The 24,772-nt window shown below is 43.0% G+C and overlaps 2 protein-coding genes across 7 annotated transcripts in view; both read right to left on the bottom strand.

Annotated features, from left to right (window-relative positions):
* Positions 1–24,772, bottom strand: part of Trc (Serine/threonine-protein kinase tricornered) — a 91,977-nt gene that overhangs the window by 37,247 nt on the left and 29,958 nt on the right. The window contains exon 2 of one of the 5 annotated variants that reach the window (XM_076323112.1): positions 1,100–1,314. The exons of 3 other annotated variants lie outside the window; for them this stretch is intronic. In XM_076323112.1, the coding sequence (XP_076179227.1) occupies positions 1,100–1,314 (215 nt within the window). Of the gene's footprint in view, positions 1–1,099; positions 1,315–19,639; positions 19,665–24,772 lie in introns of those variants that run through there. One more of the 5 variants, XM_076323119.1, reaches the window with a different exon arrangement.
* Positions 1,286–8,997, bottom strand: LOC143152715 (uncharacterized). Of its 2 annotated transcripts, none has more exons than XM_076323120.1 (2): positions 5,323–8,997; positions 1,286–1,495 (listed from the first exon to the last, which is right to left on the bottom strand). In XM_076323120.1, exon 1 carries the CDS (start codon positions 8,282–8,284, stop codon positions 7,820–7,822), a length of 465 nt encoding a protein of 154 aa, XP_076179235.1. In that variant the 5' UTR covers positions 8,285–8,997; the 3' UTR covers positions 1,286–1,495; positions 5,323–7,819. Both variants share the same exon structure in this region, with proteins under 2 accessions (XP_076179235.1, XP_076179236.1).

Below are 24,772 nucleotides of genomic sequence, written 5' to 3'. Positions count from 1 at the left end.
AAATATTTGATACGGTTGATCGTTCGGATTTACTTTCCAAACTTGCCCTATCGGGATTCAGTAGCGGATCGTTTAATCGGTTGGACGGCTGTATTGAACCGATTGTGCATAAATGGTAAAAATGCAAAACCTACGATCTGCTCCATCTATGGCTTCGGCTGGTATTTCACGAGGGTTTCGTCTTGGACTATTTAAAGATTTCATCGACAACGTGGTAAATCATTTTGTCCGCGGAGAGTCTATCAAGATTTCTAAGAAAGAATGCAAGTAACAACGTATCAACGAATTCGGACGCTCTATGAAATAAATAAGAAAAAGGAACCAGAATCCGCAATACTCCTCGCTTCGATTTTTCGAATCACCGTATTAACGTTAACGCGAAAAGATTTCGTTTCGACGATCATTCGTACCGGTGCTTGTAAAATGGGTTATCCGGTATCTCGTCTAAATTACAATTATAACTCTGTACCGAGATTGTTTAATTTAAGCGTACCGTCGGCCGGAGATTAATAACCGATCCTACATACTTGTTTAAAATGATTAATAGTCGGATCAAGTGCCAATTATAATATTACTGGAACTCTTCAACTTTAACGTACCGCCTAGACCGTTCAGGAGGACGTATTCAAATCTGGTTCGAGTTACAGATCTCGTGATTCATTTTACCGTGTAATCGCTTCCGTTAATTTACATTCAAAAACGACGAATATCGTGCTCGATGATATCCTTTACGTGTAATTTACAGATAACATCGAGACGGTCAACGATAGTACGTTCATCGAAGGTACGCTACGAGTTTCTGTGTTAATTTTTCGTCTTCTTCTTCTTCTTCCCGAGAAACGTAACGAGATAAATCCGTGAGCCAGGATGAATATAATTCGCGGGACGATTTCCGTGGAGTTTGCACAAGGCGCAACCGGGATCGATTATTTAAATCCAATTTATTCGCGCGGTTAAAACCCGGGTTTAAATTATGTTCGTTCCACTCCGGTCCGGTGGTAGAATCGAGGCAACGTGTTTCCGAATACGGTTTACCATCGAATCGAACGATCGGACCCGTTACGATTGCGCACGAAAATGACTCATTCGTCGAACTAACCTGAAAGATAAGACTTGGCGCAGGTAATGTAGCTGCACATCTGCCCTATCTTCGTCCACGCGGTCTTGAACAGCTCCGAATCGTACATCGATAATTGCTGCCAAGTTGTCGCTTCCTCCTCGAGTCCCTCGGCTCGTGGTCGGTGCCTGCCGCGACTCGAACACACTCGGGCACACGTGCACGCGCGCATCGAGTATCGACCGCGATTCACGAACCTTTATTACGCGACAATGTTTCTTTTAGGGAGCATAATTTCACGGTCCCGCTACTCGCGTACGATCCCGCGGTGAGATTTCCAGAGCCGATCGAGCGAACTTGCGTAACGTTACCGGTGTTACCGATCCGAGCGAGCGAGCCAGCGATTACAGCATCGGCGTCGATCGAAAACTGTGCTTCCTAGAAAGTATCGGAAGTACGGACTCGAGCGATCGATCGAACGATCGGCCGATCTCACCGAGAACGTTCACCTTAATATTTCCCTAGGTTTCTCTCGATTTCACGAGCGAGACTCCCGCTCCTCGTACGAGCGACAGATCGCGCGAATCGAGGGAATCGATGATACTCGCCGCGAGAAGATAAAGCGAAGATAATGCGACGATAAAGCGAAGATAAAAGAATCGGCGCGAGAAGCGCACGGGGACGCTCGATGACGCGAAGTCACACCTACGAGTGTTTCCTCGTGTCCTCGAATTAAAACGTCAAGGTCCGTTACGTCTCGGACCTGCTTGGTAAGAACCACTTTTTATATACACCGTTACGATTCGTACACCGACGCAAGATTTTCGCTCGCGACAATTAGATTTCACGACGAACGATGCTTATGTGGGACGCGACGCGCATAAACACTCGGATTTAATTGTACGACCCACATCGACTACGGGTATTTTTACTCGGCTTCGGTCGAACCGATGAATTGTCCCTTCGCGAGAAGCTCGCTCGTTTCGAGCGAGCAAAAGTCCAATAACCGTAACGATTACCAGAGTCGGTAAATCTTTATCGAGCGTGGTCAGAGATCACCGCGTTAACGAGCAACACTCCAGGAAAGTAACGTCGACGTCGCAAATTCCCCTCGAAGAATCACGATCGTTTTACCCCCAAGCCCGCGCGTATAAATAACTAATTATTATCCTTGACTCTTTATTAAATCCTGCTACATCGGCGTGACCTTCGCACCCGCGACAGATTACGTCACCGAAAGCGTACGACCACATGCCGTGTACACCGTGCAACCTGATTCGAGAAACTGGACCGTTCTCCTCCGTGCCTCTTTTTCGACAGAATTTACGCGAAACTTTGACGCAACTGCGTTAACGCTGGCATATTTTTTTTTTCTTCTTTTTTATTTTTAATAAAAATCGTTCCCACTCGTCGAACACCGTACGAGAACATCGAAGAGCAAATATTTACGAGATTTCTCGGCGCGAAACGTATTTCAAGTTGGACAGCATTCCTTCGATGCAAGGGTCGATCGTCTACAGAGTCGTGTCCTCGGTTTCTCGAACGTACCTTTAAATATTTTCCACGGTAATCGTTCTTCGATATTCGTCCCTTATTTTCAATACCGTTGCACGCGAGACGACCGAAAGAATCGATTTCAACGGAAGTGTACGGCACGAATCCACGAAAACCCTGCAGGTGCATCTTTTGAAGAAAAAAAAATACGGTGCAGTCTTATTAAATCGGGTGCATTTCTTTTCGTGGAGTTTCTCTAGAATCTTTTGGAAAAGTAAGTCTTTAGTAAAGTAGTAAATACGCTCGTTTACGTGGATTAACTTCCATCTTTGTAAAATACACCGTAAACGAATTTATTTACGTTCGAATCTGGCGCATAATCGAATTTATTTAAGTTTGATCGTGTTTACCAGATACACTCGGTACAAAGTCACCGGATATTTGCACGCACTTTCTAATACGTGTTTCAATCGCTCTTTCTTCGTAGCACGATAACGTGAAATACGGAGTCCGTTTATTTGTAAACGCACACCTTTCGGTGCAAAGCATCGTAGCTCGGCCCAGTTTCTATAATCACCCGGTATAGTCTGCCTCGCCTAACGACCAACCTATCCGCTGGTTCATCGTTCACCGATTCCTTCGTTTCCAAGATTCGGTACCGAAGAAACACGGTGAAACAGGAATTGACCCACTTGTGAATTATTCGAGACTCGTTAGGTCGGAAGAAAGTTAAAATTACGCGTTTCGTGAAACGTATTTATCGATTTTTATCGAATTAAATTATTTTATCGTATATTGAGCTACAAATATTATAGCATTCTCGTTACAAGTATAATAGAGAAATAATGAAAACAATGATACTCTTTCCTCGTAAAAAAAAGTCTATCTTTAATATTTACAACACGCGTAGGAATCGAATCGTGTGTTTCGATGGTCGACGAATTTTTGAAGAAACTCTTGGCAAAGTTCGCATCGTTCGATAGTTTCGTCACGCGATAACGGCCAAAAACGCATACTTAATACCAATGGAGTAACATTAGAACGCGCTATCGTTCGAATAATTATGAAAGCTACTACGCGCGTAACCCGAACGACCTAGAAACAACGACTTTCAATTTATCTATTTTGCATCATTTAAATGTATACGCGTTCGGCTGTAATAAATCAACCGTCCGACGAACAACGAACGTGAACGCGTCAACCGGGAAGTTTTTATTTTCTTAAATGTACGAAAATCGAGTCGATTTAAACTCGCGTTTCTTTCTCGTTTATTTACGTTATATCCGTTGTACGTTCAACAATTAATCGTACGCGTGCTTAAACATGGCAACCGCGAAATTTACAAAACCGTCATTTCCGCCTCGACGAAGGTCTCGTTGCCCGAAATGCCACATTTCGATAAAAGACCGAGGGAAAAAACTTCCTGTTTGGAAGGAATATCGATAATCGACGGCTAATTCGTACGTACGTTATCGAACGCGATAAACGATCGCGCGTTATTACTCACCGACTTAATGCCTTTGTAATATCTGTTTAACGTTGTCTTTAACTACCTCTCTCGATACTCTTGGAAGACTTACAGCGAAGAAGCTTCCTAACCGAGTCTTCGTACGGTCTTCGATCCATCGACACCTTTCCTCGAATACTTCTTTTCCTTCGTTTTCACCCAACCGATCGAACCGAGTGCTTCGCGTTCGTAATTCGTTCGCAACGCGTGTTCGAAAAAGTAGAACGACGATAAATCGATAAATACACCGACGGATATATCGCTCCAAAGATATATATCTCGATCTCTCGGCAAAAGACAACCCGATCGACGGAACAGGTGACTTCGACTCTCCGGTAGAAACTTTCGGAGTGGTGCTCGCTAAACGGTCGAATATCGAGACATTTCGAGCGCGAAGGTGTTACCTGGCCGAGGTCAGGGTCGGTGTTCACTCTTTCCGTACATTTACCGCAAATATCGTCGGGCACTCGAGCGTGAAACTCGTTGCTCCACTCGTCGCGAGTCGTAAATCCTCGACGCGCGACTCTCGAAAATTTTGAAGGGGCCACCTCGCGAACTCGTCCGAAGCGAAACGAAGACAACGTCCGGGATAACGACGAGACGAAGGTGAAACGCGAACGCGGAACGGTCCAGGGACTCGTGATCGGTGCAGGAATCGAAATCGGTCGCGATTGGTATCGAGCGCGTACAGTACAGTACAGTACAGTACAGGATACGAGACGACGACGACGACGATCGTTGGCGCGCGTGCACGGACGTAACTCGGTGACCGTCTAACCGAGTGACTGAACGATCGACTAACCGTTCGTTGGTCAGACGAACCCGATCGAACGTGAGCGAGTCCGAGTAGATGACACGCGGTATGAAAATAGGGGGACTCGGTGTGCCCACGCGTGAACGAACGCGTATGCCCGCGCACGTTTCACGCGTGTACCACCGTCGTCGGCGAATCGAAGAACGTGCGTCGCCACTCCAATTAGACGCGGTTTATTCGTTTCATCGCGTCGACCGAGTAACCGACGTCAGTCAAAGTTCGAAAACGTTACGAAATCGTCTATCCGTTCGTTTGCTCGTTCGTGGAACGACCACGATTACCGACCGTCTCGACGCGCACGAATCTCGAGCGCGCGACGAACTTGGTATTCGTTTAACGTCCTGCGCTTCGTAAACGGGGATTCTTTAACGGTTACGTATCGCACGCGTTTCACCGTTACGCGGGCGCGGGCTAATTTTCCCCAAATACCGGAACATTAGTCGCGCGCACTGTCCGCTACTGGAACGAATACAACGATGACGCTAGGGCGTGTCGGACGTCGTTAGCCGCTGGCTGATGTTAGTTTCGAGGAATGCCATCGGGCCCGATTGGTCCTTCGTTGCACGGTCCAAGCTTCGGTTACTTGTTCGGGTCCCTTCGGTTTCAAACTGTGAGGCTCTCGAAGATTTCACGAAGTGTTTTTCCAATTTTTTTTTTTTTTTTTGGAAGTCTTTCGAAAGAAAAAATAGTGAAAAAAATCCGTGAGTCGCGAAAGGTACCATCGGGGTTGATACCAAGTCGTATCGATGTAAATTTATTCATTATTTTTACTTGTGTATCGGGATAAACTTTACATCGTAGAATTTACAACACTCGTGTAACGCGGCGAGCGACAATAGCACGATAACTATCCCGTTCCTCTTTGTTCGTCTCGTGATATTTTTCCCGGCCTTTGAATCGAAAGGACGAATAGAAAAAATGATGAATGGTATTGACGCCCATTTATCGTTTGCAGGGCGTTCAACGCGCTGTCCTGGTCCGCGATCGTCGAAACGAAGAAATAGAATTCAGGGTGACAAATTTAAACGCGCGAACGGCAGAGTTAGCGAGCAGCTAGAATAAACCCGCCGTCTCGTCACGGGAGATTACAAACGAGAGGAAATCTTTATCACCGCGGACAATTCGATATTGCGGAAACGGTCGATCGCACGCTCTTCTGGAGATTCTTGTCGCCATTGTTACGAGAACGTTGCCGAGAATTCGAAATAAAGTCATATCTTTACCGGATTTCTTCCTCGTACGAAAGCTGCAATTCGAAACGGAAACAAAAATGACACGAGCGGAGCACCAGACCGATCGAAACGTTCAGAAGGTGTAGAAATGTTAACAAGGGGAATGTAATCTACGTAGTTTACACGTTACGTCTGCGGGGTCGAAATCAATTAAATTAGTTTTCCATCGGGTCGATAACGAAAGAACGCTACGTACAAACCTTGCGTAAACATCAAGTCCAATCGATTCCAAGATACGAGAACCGTTGTCGAGACTACCGATAACGTTAAAGAGAAAAACGAAATCAACTGGAACGAAACAATTCAGAACGGAGGATGAACAGCGGCTGAATTCATGGTGCAAGATTCACGTTGAACGTTTCCGAACACGGTAAAATATTCGGTTGTTCGGAAAGTCGTTTTTTTTTTTTTTTTTTTTGGTGAAAATGAAACACGATTTCTTTTAGAGCGTATAAACGTTTCGTTGAATTATACATTCTCCATTTTGGAAAATGAAATTCCTTTTCGAACAACCCAATATTTCTCTTCTATAAATATCTATAACGATGTTTATTATACTTTTACGAATAAAAAGAATCCGCGATTCTTGTGCAACGTAACGCAATTGTAGATCGAATTGGTGTATTCAAAGAACGGTCGCTTTCTCGATCGACAGATACGCCGCGTATCGTTCGACGATTGGTTTATAAATCGGTGAGACCATAAGCCGTACCCAGTTGCGTTCACGCATTATAAATAAGTATACGAGATCGTGATTGTTGATTCGGCTGAAAATGACGTCGGTGGGATTGATATTCGATAGACGAAGTACGGTAAATGTGTTGCGTGTACGACGAATTACGACACGTGTTTATATAACGAAACGTTACTCGGGATGAGAGCATCCTTTTCGTGCAAAAATGATATTTAACATCGAGTACCGAGTCCGATGCTTACAAACCTCCTTCGCGTAACGTGTATTCGAAATAGGGAAGGTTCGGAGTGAAATATCGGTTACTCGGTCAAACATTTGCAACGATCCAACAACAACGATAACAACACAGGTGTATACAAATTACGATCGACACCTCTACCGCCAATTTCGTCTCTCCCGATGAGAATCGTGCGATAGCTTAGATTCGAAGTTGTATCAGAGATCCGCTGAAAGTTTCGTCGAGATCTCCCCGAGAAACGATCGAAGTCGATACTCGCGAGGAAGCGTAGAGTTCCGGCGATCTCCTCGTTGAGAATATTTTCGCGATTCTGGAAGTATCGGGTGCTAGCGGGTGTACTTGAAAACGTTCGAGAAGGAGCCGCGGTTGAACGAAAATCGTCTCGGTTCGCGATGGAAGACAATGAGGATCGTTGGCTGTTCGGCGTCCCCGATCGTCGCGGCGGTGGCGACGGCCTGGGTGACGCCATCGATCTAAAGTTGCACGCGCGCTCTTCGAGTAACTGTACCTCGGATCAAAGCATGAGCGGCATACGCGCGCATCTACCTCTTCCTTCGACGTAAACGTGCACACACGGGACCGAGTGAACGGCCAACAGAGAACCGTACACGTACCTACGTACCATGGATGTTTAAGCGGACCGTACTCCAACCGTGACAATTTCCTGCGAAATCGTCCGTTTGTTAATCTATAAGCACGGAATTTACTCCGAACGTTTGGAAATACTGTACGATAATTCAGAGGTTTTGCCTAATAAGTTCTGTCGTTCGATAAGAAATGGAGCTATTTGGTCCCTCGTTTTAAAAATGGTACCACCGTTTGGTGAACAAGTTTCGTGTAGATCTGACGACTCGTTTGTAGATTTGCAATGGTTCGAAGTTCAAGCGTAGAAGCGTAATTGAAAATCACCGCGAAAGAATACGTTTCAACGTTATCGAATCCCTTTTGTTTCCCGCGTACGTCGTAGCACGTAATCGTTGCATTATCCGGGTGCATCCTACTTTTATCGACCGCTCGATTCGATTCTACGGTGTCGCGTGCGTACCGCGCATTCGTACGAGTTATTGACTTATATCGTAAGTTTAACATAACCTGTTTCCGTGTCAGTCCGCGGATCCGTTGTTCTCGCGACGTACGCGTAAAAGAACGTAAAAGAAAGAACGCGTGTACGTGCGATTCGCGTGGAACGATCGGCCGAGGCTGGTGCGAATCGAGGGGGAGGGCAGAGGTGGTCGTCGAGATGTGCATTCAAAGATGGCAGCAACGTCCAATTGGGTGACGTAAAAGAAGCGACCACGCGTGTTCTCCGAAGCGACCGAACGAATATCCTTCGATGCGCAAACGGTGAAAATAATCGGAACACCGACGTTACAACGGTCCATCGCTTGGCAACCATACGCGGACTCGTGGAATCTCCCGTTTCCTGCTAACTCAATCTAGACGATCTTCGAGTTCGCGAAATCTCACGTCGCACCGTTTGCAGAACTCTAGTAACGTTTCTCGTTGAGAAAATTGAGGAGATCTTAAAATCGCAAGGAGTCGAAAAGCGACACGGAAAGAGTTGAACGTCCAGCGATCGATCGGGGGCCAAAGTCGAACGTGACGGTAACCTCGAACTTGGAAAAGGACACGCGATACGTGCGTTTCGGTAGGCGGGCCGAGCTATAAAAAAAGCATCGCCTCGGAACGCATTAAACTCCTCGCGAAGACCAAACCCCGGTAGATCGTCGCGGAAGCGACGGAAACCAGGACCGGGAAAATACGAAATTAAAGAGAAACGAATCTCCAGTCTCTTCCACGAAGCCGTACCAGATAAGATAAAAAGCCATCTTCGTTATCGAAGGACACGGACAGGATCGAATAATCCGAGAGACGAATTTATATTCGCGTACCTACCGAGCGCTCGGTCCGCTCGAGGTTCGTTAAATATTTTTAGTAGCGGCAATACGCTCGCGCGGATATCTGCGCGTTTTGTATTTTTAACGACGAGCGATACAAATACGTGCATACGTACGGAGAGTCGATCGATTTCGATTCGAGATCAAGAGCGACGCGAGAGCAAAGAAACGAAAGTAGATCGACGCCTAGCGTACGGTGTGTCGTACTAATTCGGTGAAACTTTTAACGAACACTTTTCTTGGACAGGTGCTGCTAACTGCTGCATATTGCCGGTGGGTTTCGCAACGTTGGATCTCGTATATTCGATTCGTCGCTCTCTAGCGAATTTATTAGCCAATTAATCGGCAACGAAATCGAGCGTACGCGAAAACGGTGCGGATCGACCGAGCGCGTACACGGTATACGTGCACGATAAGAGATCGTTCTCGAAAGTTACGACATTATCGACGAAATAAAGCGAGCTTTTGGGCAAAGTTACGCTTCGTTTGCGACTACACAAGGCGAGAACTCGACTCGCTTTAACGAGCTCACCGGAACTTCTGCCAAACTTGCGACCGTAACGGCAACATCGATCTTTGGCCCCGGTTCCGAATTCCCTAAATTAATTTTAGTTGTCGTTCACGCGTGTCAAGGTCGCGATCTTCTTATAAGATCCCCACTCAAAAATTGAGAAACGTTCCCCTATCTCTTCTTTCGGCGTATCCTCTGTTTCGGTATCACGTATACGAAACTTTACGTCGCGTGAGATTGAGAAAAAAATTTAAAAAAAAAAACTACGCCCATCGTCTCAGCCGCTACGTTAGGTGAGTAGTTAGAATTAACTTTCGACTCCGTTAATTCGTTTCTCGCTACGCACTGGACCGTTGGTCGTTACTTTGAATCAAATTATTCGAAACATAGATGCACCGAGTGCACAAAATTGCATTCGTTTCTGATATTTCGTTCGTTTCGAATCGTCCAGAAATTAATAGTAATTCTTCGTTTCGAACGATATACGATATATATTATATTTCAAAGTTCGTACGAGGAATAAGGAACTATCGAGAGCGAGTCGTGGTATAGAACGTCGAAACGGCGAAATCTTAATTGATCCATATAACGAAGTATCATTATTGGAACACTTCAGAGGTTTCATGTATTTTTCAGCGACCATGAGATTTCGCAAGTTTTTTCTAATCAAACTGTTCCTATTTCTCACTTACGCAAGCAAAAGATAGTAATTACCGACTAATTGGATATAAATTATTTATCGAAATTGCGAGACGTCGAAAGATATTAGACTTGCTCGTAGAGCTCGGCCGCTGTGAAATATGGGTGTTATCGTCGTGGAAAACCATAAACTGAGGGAAATATCTGTGTCCAATTGTACAAGAAACAAGCGAGTGGAGTTCCCTTTCCGTTTGCGCTTCTCGACCGACAAATGAACCTTTAGCAACTATTCAGAGCCGATCGGAGCGACCTTTGACCAGGCCAACTTTGCCTAGCTACGATAAATATTTTTTAAAGGTTTCTAGGATAACGATGATACTTGTACTTTTTATTTCTTGCTCGCGTAAACGTTACAATTCCCGACAAGAATTACTCCTTCGAGAGGATACAACGATAACAACGAACTCTCGAAATATCTGTACCCTGTATCGATCGAAGGTTCGTTCGAAAATAATTTTTTCTCGATTTTATGCCCTCCTTAAATTTTCTTATTTATATACGAGACCGAATCCGTTAGATACGAGCATTACCTACCACCAGAGCCACATTTGTTTCCTCTACACCTCTGAGCAGAGAACATTATTGCGTCTTCTTCGTAGGAAAAAGAATCAGAATCATTGATAACGAATAGAAAAATTCTAACGTCTATCAGGAAAGATAAATAATTTTTGTAACTTTTAAACAACTCTTCTCGACCGATTAAACAACTCTCTGTACAACTCGAAGCTGTCTATTTCGTTCGATGTTACCGAACAACGATTAAGTTTGCGTGTGAGTAGATTCGGTACTGGGAGGAACCTTTTGAAGTCGGTTAAAGCATCTTGGAAGTATATTTAGGCTCCCATAAATGCTCCGTGAGATCGTAATTCTTTCTTTTGCTTGTTATTGTTCCCCACGAGCAATGGGTGCTTCGATTGCGCGTCGTTGACAAAAAGAATCATTCTCGTATAGGCAAGAGGATTATTGCATCGGTACCTTTTGGCGATGTATTTAGTCTTAGTTGCGATTATCGTGGTGCACGTTGCTGTTTCAATTGCTAGCTTGACGCGCGAGGCGATTTGAAAGTAAGAAGGAGGTCAGGAACTGAATAACTCTTCGGAATATTATATTTGCCGATCCGCAAAGTGTACGCTAACCTAAAGCACCCGATGAAAAGGTCGTGTGCATTTCTCTGCACTCGGTGCATACGACAATCGCGAAACGTTCGTTACGTTGCGTGTGATCAATTTTTAATTTTCGTATGTGTGGATGAACGTTCTCGAGACGACGCGAAAATGAACTACAAAATTTACACGTTTATTCAACGCAATCGCTAGCACGCGTCGCGCCGATATTTCACTTTTCATCCGTGCGAACAAATAAAGTATAAACCGTAGAACAATGTCGCGTACAGTTATTAAACTTTACGTGCTTGTTCGATCTTAACGTTAGAATTGCTAGTTACAATTCACTTTAATACGAACCTTAATCAACAAAGTTCGAGTTTACACAGTTTATTTAAAAGTTACAGGCAAGTAAAAAGTATTATTTTTATTGTAATTGTGTTTGTACGAAGTAAATATTGATTCTGAGTAACCGTTTGTTACTTTCACAGGTAATGATACTTGTTCGGATAAACCGTGTAAAAGTTTGTGTCTAGTTCATATTAGAGCGAATTAAAATTGATTAAATACGTAAAATATATTAAACGTATAGTATAAACGGTAGGCGGATACTTTTCCGAGTAACTGTATCCACGACACGGTATTCCAAATATTCGGTTGACCTATTTAATAAATTCCATTTGTACGTAATTAAAAAAATATATATATAATATATTTTACATTTTTCTACGTTAGAAATTTCCTTCTGTGCCCCTCCCACGCTCCGACTACGAAAAACACTGTTTTAAAACGTTCGTCGCCACGTAGTTTTTTACCAAACACGCAAAAGAGTACATGCAACGAAAGAAAGACGATGTAATTTCACGAGTGCATAATGGAACACGAAAAGGCAATTTGTCGAGTTGCAATTAAACCGGGAAGATTTTCAATAAATTTTGACGCGTGCACGGTAGACGCGTATTCGATAAATAACTTCGTTCAAAGGCCACCGATAAACGAAACAGATAATTGAATTTAATTTTATAATCGCGTTTCGAAAGAGGAGCGGACCACGGGGGTTTGGAGACGAGAGACAAGATCAGAAGGAAAGGGAAAGGAGCAACGATAAGCAGCAACAGTCGACTGCATTTAACCAGCGGGAGAATTTAAGACTTGTTGCGAAATATGTAGAACACGAGTAGCCTTGAAGTTTCCGCGTGGTTAGTTTAGACCGAACAGAAACAAGAAAGAGAAAGCTTAAAAAACGTGATGAATTCCCTCAATGATACTCTCGGCTCGTATTTTTCTCTCTAATCGGCGACGTGAATCGCCTCGGACGGAGACACATTATTCGGAAGACTCGGGCGTTAAATAACGTACGATTCGTCGATACCACGTTGACCGGACAACGATACCACGTTTCCATCGATGTCCTCTTTTCGAACGCGTACACAGTCACGACTTTGCTTATTAGTCCCGAAGCGACCAAACAGATAACAGTTGAAGCAAACAGCGTTCGCGTTATACACGATTAACAGGCTACGCGTGCAACTAACGAGTCTTTCGCGTTCCACTTCCAATTTTCGATGCTTTAAATTGTAACAACGGCACCGAACATCGAACGAGAAACGGAACTATTGGTTTGTTCGGAAAGTCGTTTCGTTTTCTTTTCTTTTTGGTGAGAATGAAGCACGGTTTTTTTAGAGCGTACAAACATTTTATTCAATGATATATTCTCCATTTTGGAAAACGAAACGACTTTCCGAACAACTCGATACTTCGTAGCTTAAAATTTCCAACGTTCGTCGATGTCTACGAACTCCGTGCCGATAATTAGCGGTTTCGTTCGTTTCGATCATCGAGAAACCGTTTCGATCACCGTGACTTTAATCTAACCCAGTGACTGGCCCGCGTGACTTTTGATAAAGAAAGTTACGTGCACTGTCGAGTCGTCGATCTTACGTAAACGTCGATTCACAACACGGTGCACTTAGGACTTTACGCGTCACGCATGCGATAGAGCGTCGAACTCGCTGCAACGAACGCTACGCGAATGCACCTGTGCATCGTGTTTCTTCCAACGATTACAACCGTAGATTATCTTCTCGACTTCCAATGTTTCGGAAAGCTCGAATCTATCGCCCGTTAATTCTTTTTTACGAACGACTGCGCTTTACCATCTTGCAATAGTTTCAACCGTGGAGATTATCTTTTCGACATCCTTGTGGTGTTTCGGAGAGCACGTATTTGAGTTCATCGATCTTTATAATATTCACGAACAGTTCTGTCGACAACTATTTCTGCCACAATGTTGCATCATGCGTTCTTGAATTATTCCTCAACGTGTGTTTCGGAGCACGGAACACTTACACGGTTCCTTCGTATGCTAGCGATCGGAGTACAACGCTCCAGGGCAAAACAATCCCCGTACCGAGTGGAACACCTAATTTCGCTCCAAAGTAGGTAATACGAATTTCTGTATTTTATCGCTCGTAAATTTTACCCGTTCTGGTTTGAACCGATCAACGATCGTATTACGATGGAAACACGTTCCCCGATAACTTGCACCGAGTCTCGCGAACCCGTCCGCTACCGCGAAATCTCCAACTCCTTAAATCGTTTACAGGATACACATCGGTGTCGCGTCACTTTGCTCGTTATCGCTTCGCGTCGCGCTAAGTCACGCTACGTTTATTCGCGGGACGTTGCATAAACGTGCACGTGGGTTTTCTATTTGTTTCGAGTAATCGTTCGGCACACGGTTCACGAAAGTGTGTTCCGATGGAAAACGAGAAACGCGAGAGTTACGAACTGACCTGCATAGTAACGCGACGTCACGCAACGCACAGCTGGTGATAACAGTTGCGTCTCGAAGCGATCTAAAAGCAACTTTAAACTCGCGCTCGCGTTTCCGAGGGCAACGCGTGTTCGGGGTCAAACACACGTGACGCGTTCAATGGAACGCGTTTGTACGTTCAGCGTCCCTTCGGTCCGACAAGGAGAGATCCCTAGGTGAAAGTCGGACTTATCAACGAGGCCTTCTACAACGATAGAATGTGAAATGCTGAAGCCAATCGAGCTCTTGACAAATTTCAATACCAACTGTAGCGTTCTCTTCGCGATCCTCCTCTACGATGCGCAACAGTCTAATCCTTGAAATATCGATCCTTGGACCGGATACGAATCTTTCTTTTCTATTGCGATCGCATTTTCCACTTGGCATTCCTTGTATCGGTAACATCCTCAGTAGCGACGACGTAGGTGCAATTTAGACGATTTTACAACGCGAATACGTTACAAGGAAAATTGTCTTTCCGTTACACTTTCTTTTCAATGTTTTTCACATCGACATTTTTACACGTCGGTGAATACTTTGTTCCCTCGTACGTTGCAATGTGACGTTAATACGTATACAGTCGTTACAATAATACCATCCTAAAAGGATTCGAAACTCCAGAACGTTAAACGAATTTTTCAATGAAGAGCCGTGAAAAAAGTTTACGACGAACAACGTGAATTTTCCGCGATTCCGCGTATTGGTCGTCGTACTTGAAATAATCGGGGATTACAAAATATTTCTATGCTACGGTCCCGGACTCGAGAAAGAACTCTGTGTAAACAAACCCACGTGACCGCGTGAAAACCGCGTTGGTCCACCGAGCCAGTAGCGAAATAAAGGATAAACAAGTTTGTATCCGTTACTGGTTAAAAATTTCAATTATGGAGCGAAATATATCCGCAACGAACAAACGGAACGTCGCGAATGAATCGTTGCACGTTGATTTTGTTCATACAAAGTCCTTTGAGCGGGAAAGTGGCACGGATGCCTCGAAAGCTGCGTACGTAAACGAAAATAAAACCGGTCGAAAACGAGCGCGCGTAACCATCGTACTTTTTCTTTTCAATTTCCTCGATTTTCGAGTTCTCGTGCTCCACCCACTCCGAGGAGGGGTTAATAGGTTGAAATTGTCGTACGAGCGTTAGATGGATGCGAAAAGTTTGCCTCTAGTTTCCTTCGCGTGGGTGAACAAAGAACGCGCAACACACTCGTGGCAACGTGCACAGTTGCGACAGACTCGGTGCGCTCGACCGTGGTTTTCCTCGCGCGTCGACCAACAGATCGAGAAAGATCCAACGGTGTAACGTTCTTTTGTAATTCTGTTGTCCGTGGGGAGCGAGGAAAAAATAAAAAAAAAAAAAATGAAAAATAGCAGAAACGTTTCGAGCGCCGACGACTCGTTTTTCGCGACGAAAGTTTACAGCGCGTATTATATTCCGCTAATTTTCGTTCGAAACACGTAGCCGTTTATGTAATTCCAGGAAGCGATGGTGGCTTGCACCACCGTTATGCAACGTATGTACAAATAGGTTACGCCGCTCGGAGTCGCTTTAATTTTCTCTTTATCTAAAACGTCGGTTCGGTTTTGCCTTTTGTCGATCGGAGTCGCGTATTTTTTTTTCACTAACCGGGCGAGAAATCATGGAAAATGACTGGAAAATGAATATTATCGATACTTCAAGGATTAGACTGTTGCGCAGCGTAGAGGAGGATCGCGAAGGGAACGTTACAAGAAATTTGTCAAAAGCTCGACCGGCTTTAGCATTTCACGTTCCAATCGTTGTACAAAGCCTCGTCGTTAACGAACTTTCCGTCTAACGACGATACGCACGAGTTTAGATGCAATTTCACGAAAGAAGGTACCACGGGAGTTTCGAGTCTACAATTTACGTTCCCGTAGCTCCGTTTCTCGATGATACGTACGCGTCACGCTTGTACGTGATTTACGAGATAATCGCGCGGGGATACCAAGCCGGTTCCTCGGTTTCACGGCACTGTTTACCGTTACCAACTTTGTACGCGCCGTTTGCCAGTGCGTGCACCATATTTGCGAATTTCTGCGCGTTTTCTCGTTTTCTCGATGACAACGTTGCGAGGAAGTGCAACGAAATTTTCGCGTTCGACGCGTTCGCTACACTTGACTGTAAATTTACGTAAAATTCGCTCCCTTCTTTCCTTCGTAACTCGTCGAACGCGCCAAACATTGAAAGAAAGGGTGAAAACAGTGATCACTCCGACCTATAAGAAAAGTATCGCAATCTAGAGTAATTTCGAATGAATTTTTCTTTCCACCTTTTGACTATAAATGAAAATTTTGACCTGCATATGCCTATTAAACCATATTTCTCGAGTCACTTAAGTAAAAAGTTCAGAAATGATTACAAACGAAGAATTCTTCGAACAATCTATTCTATAATAGTCGTTTCAATCCTGGTTCACCGTACTTCTTATTCGAGCTCTTTTCACTTTTTAAGAACGATATACAGTAAAAGTTTTAGGTAATATACTGACGAGAGAATCGTTCTACTAATTATTTCCCGATGAAAATAGTACCAAAGCGAAATATTGAAAAGTATTGCGACGTATTTATTCCTGTCGGATTTTCATCGAGTTTTAGAGTCGTTTCGACTGCAGACATATAAGGTACCGTGTGTCCTAACCTCGTCCCGGTTATCGTAACTCGCTGCATACGGTTCTTTATTTTTCTTTCGCGGGAAGGTACGCGAAACGTACACACCCCGTAAAATAAGGACGAGAAGGTGCGCGGCAGAATCTCGCGCGGATCGCGCGTGCACGCATCGCGCCACAATGGTCGCTTTGTTCGCGAGCAAGCAGTTGCACACACGATCGTCGTTGTAGTAGACAACGAGTCGAGTTGCCACGGTTTGTAAATACTAAACAGTCTCGTTCGCGAGTAATCCTTGACCTCGCTGGCGAGATTACGTTCGTGTTTCTCCGTTGCATCGATTCCCACCGACCGAAGAAAGAGAGAAAGAAGAGAAAAAAAAGAAAAGAAAAAAAGAAACAGAAGAAAAAAAACGATTACGACGTTACGTCGAAGGCAAACGCGTAGAAAATAATACGCGTCATAAATTTGTACAATTACGTTCGAACGAGAAATGCCAATGTCGACCAGCCACTCTCGAAACGTCCAAGTGCATTTAATTGCGTGCAATTCTAATTTCGAGAAACATTCGACGAAAGTACCAGTCCATGAAGTTTAACGAAAGTAAATTGGAAATACGTTTACTTCGAAAGTGGTGTGATTCCATTTACGATCGACAAAAACGATTTACTCGGATAATGCTTATGAAACTGATCGCATAATAAACGTACGTACATGCATACGTGTAAGAGCCCAAGAACATCGTTCGAGCGTGTTGGCTTTTGCAACAGTTTTAAATCGATCGAAACGCGAATCTTTCTGCAGGATGTTTTACGATACGTGGAAACGTTTGAATAATTAATACAGCGCGTATAAAGATCGACGGACCGAGAACGAGTATCTTGAATTTCGACACACGACTGTAGACGCTTTATCGGTAATTCGACCACTGTTTTACTATGGTGAAACGATCGTACGAAAGACATTGAACGTTATTTGTAAACACTTCAAAGAGTAGCAAGCTTCGCTTTTCGGGAAAATTGTTACGACACGAGACCCGTTGTAAAATCTTAAACAAGGTCAAACAGGGTCTACGTATATTCGTGTAAACTGTTTTCGTCGTGAATCGAGCCTTGAAATATACTGTACACATCCAGAGACAAGAAAATTAAAATTTAACGCTACTTTGAGAAAAAAAAGTAATTGGTATTGTACTCGAACGCGATAATCCGAAAATTTTTAAGCGTATCCGTAGCGATAAAAGCCCAATGAACGCGTTAAAGCTTCCCGATAGCACGAGTCATCGTGGACGATTTCAATTTCTCGCGGACGATAACCTTTACCGCCGGCGTAAACCCGTACTCTCGAAAAATATGAAATTCGTTAATCTATTCGGGGAATTTCAATTTCGTGTCCGATGTTCTTGCTACGAATTTCGAAATCCCGTTACGCGCGCGTGCCTTGAAAAATAATCGTACTTTCCCTTTCCGAGCGACGTCTAAATTCGAGAGACGCTTCGCCCGCGTGTTTTTTTTTTCTTCTTTTTTTTCTTTTTTTTGTTTTTTTCCCTCGATTTTGAAACCGAGCGGCGCAGAAAGTGATTCCGCGCACGACTATCTGCGTTAGAAGCGATAGCGGCGTCGGCGCGCGATAAAATTCTAATCGAATAATGTTCTCCTTGCTTTTAAAAGCTTAGAAACCGTCGAGTAGAAAGTAAATCAGAATATCAGCGTTCGGTGCTTGGCTGTTTCGAGTGCCGCTGTTAACGACCGTAACAAGTGCGTTAAAGTGCCAACAAATAGATACGATGAAGAAAGAAAAAAAACCCATCGGATGAAACATTTATTAAGGAAGAATCACTACAGGAAAGATGTTGCTCGTACATTCTTACGAGCGAAAACGTAACGTTAATTACGGACGGTATTTCTTTTCAAAACTATCAATGGTACACGAATACCTGTTCTACAATAACATTTCCAGACGCGTTTAAGGAGATAATTCAAAGGTTGTTTTCGAATTAAATTTGAATCGAAGATTAAACTCGAATAGTTGAGTTGTTCGGTTATGAGCAAATTTCAAGCAACGTGTTTTCAAGTAATTTCGTACTTTGAAATTTCCTTGTTCGAATCAACTGATTCGAGTTCGTTTTCTTTTTCTTCTTTTTTTTTTAATTTATACCATGCTAACATTTGCATCGAGGTAATTAACGAGGAATTACGTCTAATACGTTGACGATAAAAAAAACGTATTAGAGACTCGATAATTTATATGTATGCAAAAGCAATATCATCGTCAACATTTATGTTATAGAATCGTATTAAGTTCTTCGTTAAATATTGGTTATTCTGCATACGTGTACCGAGACATCTTTCTTTGCATATCCAAACCTCGATCCATCCGTTTAAAACGTACTCCCCAGTCCTTTTGCGTAACAATGATGTATTCGCCATATGGCTTTACTTTCAACAAACTTTGAAACGTCTTCCTGTCGCTGTCTCCAGTGAACGCATACTTGACACCTGCGCGGTAAGGTGCTTAAAGTTTAGTCGCTTCTACGAATATTAACAACATCGTTTTCGAGTGTATTCCCAGAAATTTATAGAAAAATTAAGAGAGAACGATATTTTCAAAGTGTCGATAAACTAGCATCTTATGCGTATTCTCTGCGTGATAATTCTCTTCCAAAAGTGATAAATCTTGCAACCGATTTGTTACCCGATGACTCTATACAGGAAAATGAAGAGAGAACGATATTTTCAAAGTATCGATAAACTAGCATCCTATGCGTATTCTCGGCGTGATAATTCTCTTCGTAAAGTGATAAATTTTGCAACCAATTTGTTACTCGATGACTCTATCGCTAGGATACGTAATTTTACCGACACGATAACGAAATTACTTCTTCCTCTAAAACGTGTCTACCTTATGTTCGCTTAAATGTTATACAGAGGACTTTTTCTATGCCTTACCTTCTCTATTTTAAGACGATTTTCGCTGTCACTGCACTTCGACACAGCTGTTCAAGCGTCGCGTTACATTTTACAAAGTACGGTTCAGAGTCTTGCCGGGGAACGAGGCGAGCGTACGTTTGCGTTCACTTGGAAAAAATAATTTAAAGCAGGTGACACATTCGACGACGCGTGTTCTAGCTCGAGCACCTGTGTGTAACCCCCTTGGAAGATTACAAGCCAATGACCTCGCATCTGATAGCGGATAGCGTGACAACACACTCTCGACACAAAGAAACGTTGTTCGGCTGATGAAATTTCTCCTACTGTTGGTAACGTGCTACCGCAAATTAAATCGAAGCTACGAGTTCGATTACGCGACGAGGGAAAGACGAACGTTGCAAATACCGTTTGAACAACGGCTGAAACGAAGAGCTCAGAAACGCGAGCCTATATAAAAGACTCGATAACGCGTTCGAACGAAAAACGCAACGATGGTGAACACGTACGCGAACGTTCGTTCGTGAGTCATCGGACACGTGCTTGTCCAGCTTGAAAAATGCAAATTAAACTGCACATACGCATACAAGTTTCCAAAGCTTGTTATCTTGTTTTATTGCGTTCGTTTATTTCCAGTTGTTACTTTATTACGAAATTTAGAACGCGTACGTACAATACGAATAAATGTGCAGTAAGATTCCACGGGGAAATAAATTTTCAAGATAAGCGGGTATAAACACGATCGAGGACTCGGGGAGAAAATTGCAAGAAGATTGGAACAATGTTAATTCGAAAGAAAATCGATCCGTTATTTCCAAAAAGACGAATACACCGGTGAAAAGAATATTTAAAACCGTTCGTTGTCTCTTTCGTAGAATTCTTAACTCACGATGATTTATGTTTCCTTTATAGCGCAAAGAATCAATGCGCCCGAGGTTAATATCGTGATTTGTTTCAATTCGCGACAATTTCTTCTTACTTTGCATTTATCGAATATCCAATGGCTCGTGGGTTCAAACAAGGTGAGAATCGCAATAAAAGTGACAAGTGTAGAGAAAGAAAAAACTAACGTTCGAAACTTACAAGCGATCGTACGATGAACGTGAAAAAAAACATTGTATTAAAAGCGAACACCGTTTGCAAATTAGGCAGCACAGGTGCAAACATTCGCCTCTGCTTTGCATTTTAACTAATCGGACATCGCGACGAGGGGTGATACGCGATTATGCGTCACGGGCACAGTATGAGAAACGAAGGCGGGAGTTTTAAATAAAAAATCGTGAAACGACTGTAACAGATTGCTCGATAAGTTTTGTCGTTCGATAAAAAATAAAGATTCGTCGTTTTATTTTTCTAAAAATTATACTACCTTTTAATGAACATGCGCGAAGTTTCGTGCAGATCCATCGACTCGTTCGTATATTTACAATTGTTCAAAGTTGAAGCGTATTTTTTTACAATGAAAAAAGAACGATTGTGCTCGCGGCGCAATTCGTGCAAAAATTCCTACAGTTTAAGTAAAATGTGTACGTTCTCTCAAAGTATTCCATCCGATACCCCGATGTACCGAGAAACTGATCGTGATTCGAATCTGAACTACCAGTTTAAACGCACCGTTGCTATACAAACGGTGTACAGGAGGATTCTGGAAGCTGTGACAAAGTGTGACTCTTTTCTCGGTTAAAATTCGTAGTCGAAAATCGATAAACGAAAATGCGAACCTCTGGTCGAGCACCGTTACTCCACAGAGACTATTTTCCGTTTTAACGTGGAAAATGCTTCCGCTACGTCCCAACTCCGAGAATCATCCTGTATAGCTTCGCCCACGCGTAAACGAGCCAAGAATTACACAACACAGAAACGTGATGTTGTTGAAAAGTTTCTCGCGCGTCGAACGAGTCGATTTCTACCATGCCCGGTTGCAATATACTTATTTTCGAGTAAGTTCGCTTGTTTCTTTATCGGCATAATTTATCACAAATCGTTCAAAGTTTACGTCAATCTCTCCGTTGCTCTTTCTCCGTAATATGAATAATAAATGTATCCGAATAGGACTCTCACCTCGGTTCGAAATGTAAAAATATCGGACTTCCGACTACCCGTTAATTACGTTCCGTTTCTATCACGGACAATGATACTTTATCCGTTTCCAATTTCGATCGAAGACAACTTTCATCCGACCTTTTAATTATTACTCGGCCGCTCCCTTCGATCGGGACCAATCGTCGAGCATTCGACGAGAAGCTTCCCCGATGAAAACCACCAGCTTCGTACACGAGTTGGAAAAGAAATCCAGGAGTGGTACAGATGCGCGAACAATACGCGACTCGTTCCACGGATGTAAATATTGATATCGAATATGCAAATGGTGACGATCCACCTATAGATAGAGACGTGGGATCGCGACGATCGCGGAGCGATAGATTAGTCACGAGCGTTATCGTATACGTCTGTAACGATGTACGATTAATTTTACTGTAACGAATCGAACGATCGGATCGAGATACGCGCGGATTAAAATCTGCGCGTAAGTCACGAACAAGCGTTACAGAACAATCGAGACATTGACGGTTATAAATGGTAACCTTACGTAAGTTGTGTCTTTTTTTTTTTTATCTTTTTTTTTCTTCGCTCATTAGACTAATTAGAAGCTCGAATAATGGCGCGACATTGTCGTCGCGGAACATCATCGAGAGCCGTAACACGTTGCTCTCGATTCAAAGTTTCCTCGCAGCCGGTGAACACGCGGCCCGTGTACCTAACGGGTATCGCGGAAAGCTGTGTGCGAAGCGAAAGGAGGAAGAGGAATCGGTGGCTGGTCGCTCGAAATTCCTTGTTTTTCAGCCCCAGGACGACAAGGGATTGTCGTCGTCCCAATTACTTTGGAAATCGACGAAGAACGACGTAACGGTCGCGTATGCAAAAACGAACGCTCCTCCGATGCTCGAAATTCTAGCACATTTACCGCTAGGGTGTGTGTATCTAATTGCACGAAGAGAGGGACGAGGGGTGCGAGGGAGGGAGGGAGGGCAGACACAGAGAATGGAACGGAGTAACGCGGTTATTACGAATTCTGAGGCATGCCGTTGCCAGCAGCGATCGCGACCTGGTTTGCGCACCAAGTCTAATGTTTATTTATCAAGTTTACGGTTCGTCCTCTTTCCGGCCTAGTTATCGTGTCGCGCTACGGTTGCCGGGGAGTTACAATCTCAAGAATAATCTCCTTTTGTTAACGGAATGCTCGTTGCTTTCAACGACGTTAAACGCGCGCCGGATTCGTGCGCGAGCTATTCTCGCGGGGAAATTAATACGCGCGTCGCGACGATCGCAGCGGTCTGCCGACGTAACACGTTCGGCGATACCATTTACGGCGAGTAACGCGAACTTGATCGACATTCGGCGTCCAACGTACGAATAACGAAAATCAACGGATCGGTGGCCAACGAACGCGATTCAAATGTACAAAGAACAAGATTTCGATCGATCGTTTCTTTATTGGGAGAGAGAGAACGGTGGTTTATTCGAGTTAATTTAATTCGGCCGAATTTAACCCTCTTTACTTTAATTTTAGGTAGTAAGTTTGTTTTATATCTGAATAGAATAATTTAGATAATAAAACACTTTAAAACACTTTTTCAAAATTTTACCTACGACGAATACGTATCAGAATATGCAAAAATACCACGAGTGATCTATCGTTGTACACGAATCGATTTTGTTCTCAACTGAATCGAGTCTTGTGGCGAGAATATAAAACGCGAGTATAAAGTTTCATTAATATCCATTGAACCGTTTAAACGCAATCGTGTTAACGAACATACGTACGTATACACGCGTATTAAAACAAAATTTTGTACTAATCGAAACGTGAACATTTTTTCTTACATTTTTCTCAATCGTAATACTTTCCTCTCTTATATCGAGGTCGGAAAGTAAGAAGAAAATCGTGCAATGATCGATTGTGAAAACGAAAACGAATAATACGATGTACTAAATCGGTAGTAGATTCGATTGCAAAGATACCTACGTTTATTAAAGAAACAAAAGCGATGTAAAAACTATTCCTGTACTGTGCGAGACTAATGCATTTCGTCTCGAATCCACTACATTGAATTGGTCAATGACTTTTATTTAGCAAACGCAGTTAGTAGTTGCAAAAACTTCCTGTACCTGTCTGATAGTCCAGAATAACCGCTACAATATAAAATTACCGTTGATTATTCGTAACGTAGAGTAACTACTAAAATAGTTTACTGTTCGATTGAATATACGTTTGCAAGCAATGGGAAAAATTTTCAAAAATAAATTTACAGACAGACTGTCTCCGTCGGTGCCTCGTACTCGGAACGGAATGTTAATCGATTACACGATTTGTATTTAAAATTGCAATCGTAACTTATGGCCAGGTACCTCGAATTATTTTGGTATTCGACTTGTTTGTCGAAACACGTCGATACCGGTGTTACTGAACGCTCCGCGAATCATTTTAACGTAGCTTTTACGTTATATATCACTCGAGGTAGAGAAAGAAGAAAAAAAAGGAGACAAAAAAGAAAGAAAAAAAAAAAAGAAACAGTGTAAGTATTTAGCATAAATCTGTTCATAATTGGGGATTTTTTGTATATTTATGATACGAATTAAAAACCTCCGTTGTATATTAACTTCGGATTACTTTCTTAATTAACGTTGCATTAGAAGCATGTTTTCTGCTTTCGGATGTGCCTCGCGTTACGTAATTACTCGTTTATCGTTCGTTGCCGTCACGTCTAGCCAGCGTAAATTTCTTCGCGGTACCAAACTTGCTTCGACCGATCGTAATAATACCAAAACGCAATAAATAAACCAGACCCAATGTATTCGCGCAATTTAACTCCATAAACGTCCGAACGTTAACGCGACCTGCAAAGTATCAAGAAATATCTCCTAATAACCGTCGACCCCGACTAAAATATGAAAAACGCGACCGAAAGAGAAAAGAAAAAAAAACGACCTAAAAACTTTTACGGTCTGTTATCGAAGCGTATGTTGCAAAAAAAAAAAAAAAAAACAATTATACGGAGTATGTAAAAAAATGATTATCGAGCTTCGCGATAATATGTTAATCGATTTATCGGGTGAAACGAAAAGTGGCACGAAAAAAAAAAGTTTCTTTTT

Source organism: Ptiloglossa arizonensis, chromosome 11 (genome assembly GCF_051014685.1).
Source record: "Ptiloglossa arizonensis isolate GNS036 chromosome 11, iyPtiAriz1_principal, whole genome shotgun sequence".
Classification (NCBI taxonomy): domain Eukaryota; kingdom Metazoa; phylum Arthropoda; class Insecta; order Hymenoptera; family Colletidae; genus Ptiloglossa; species Ptiloglossa arizonensis.
The sequence above is the reverse complement of the archived record's forward strand: the minus strand, read 5'-3'. Positions and strand labels throughout refer to the sequence as shown.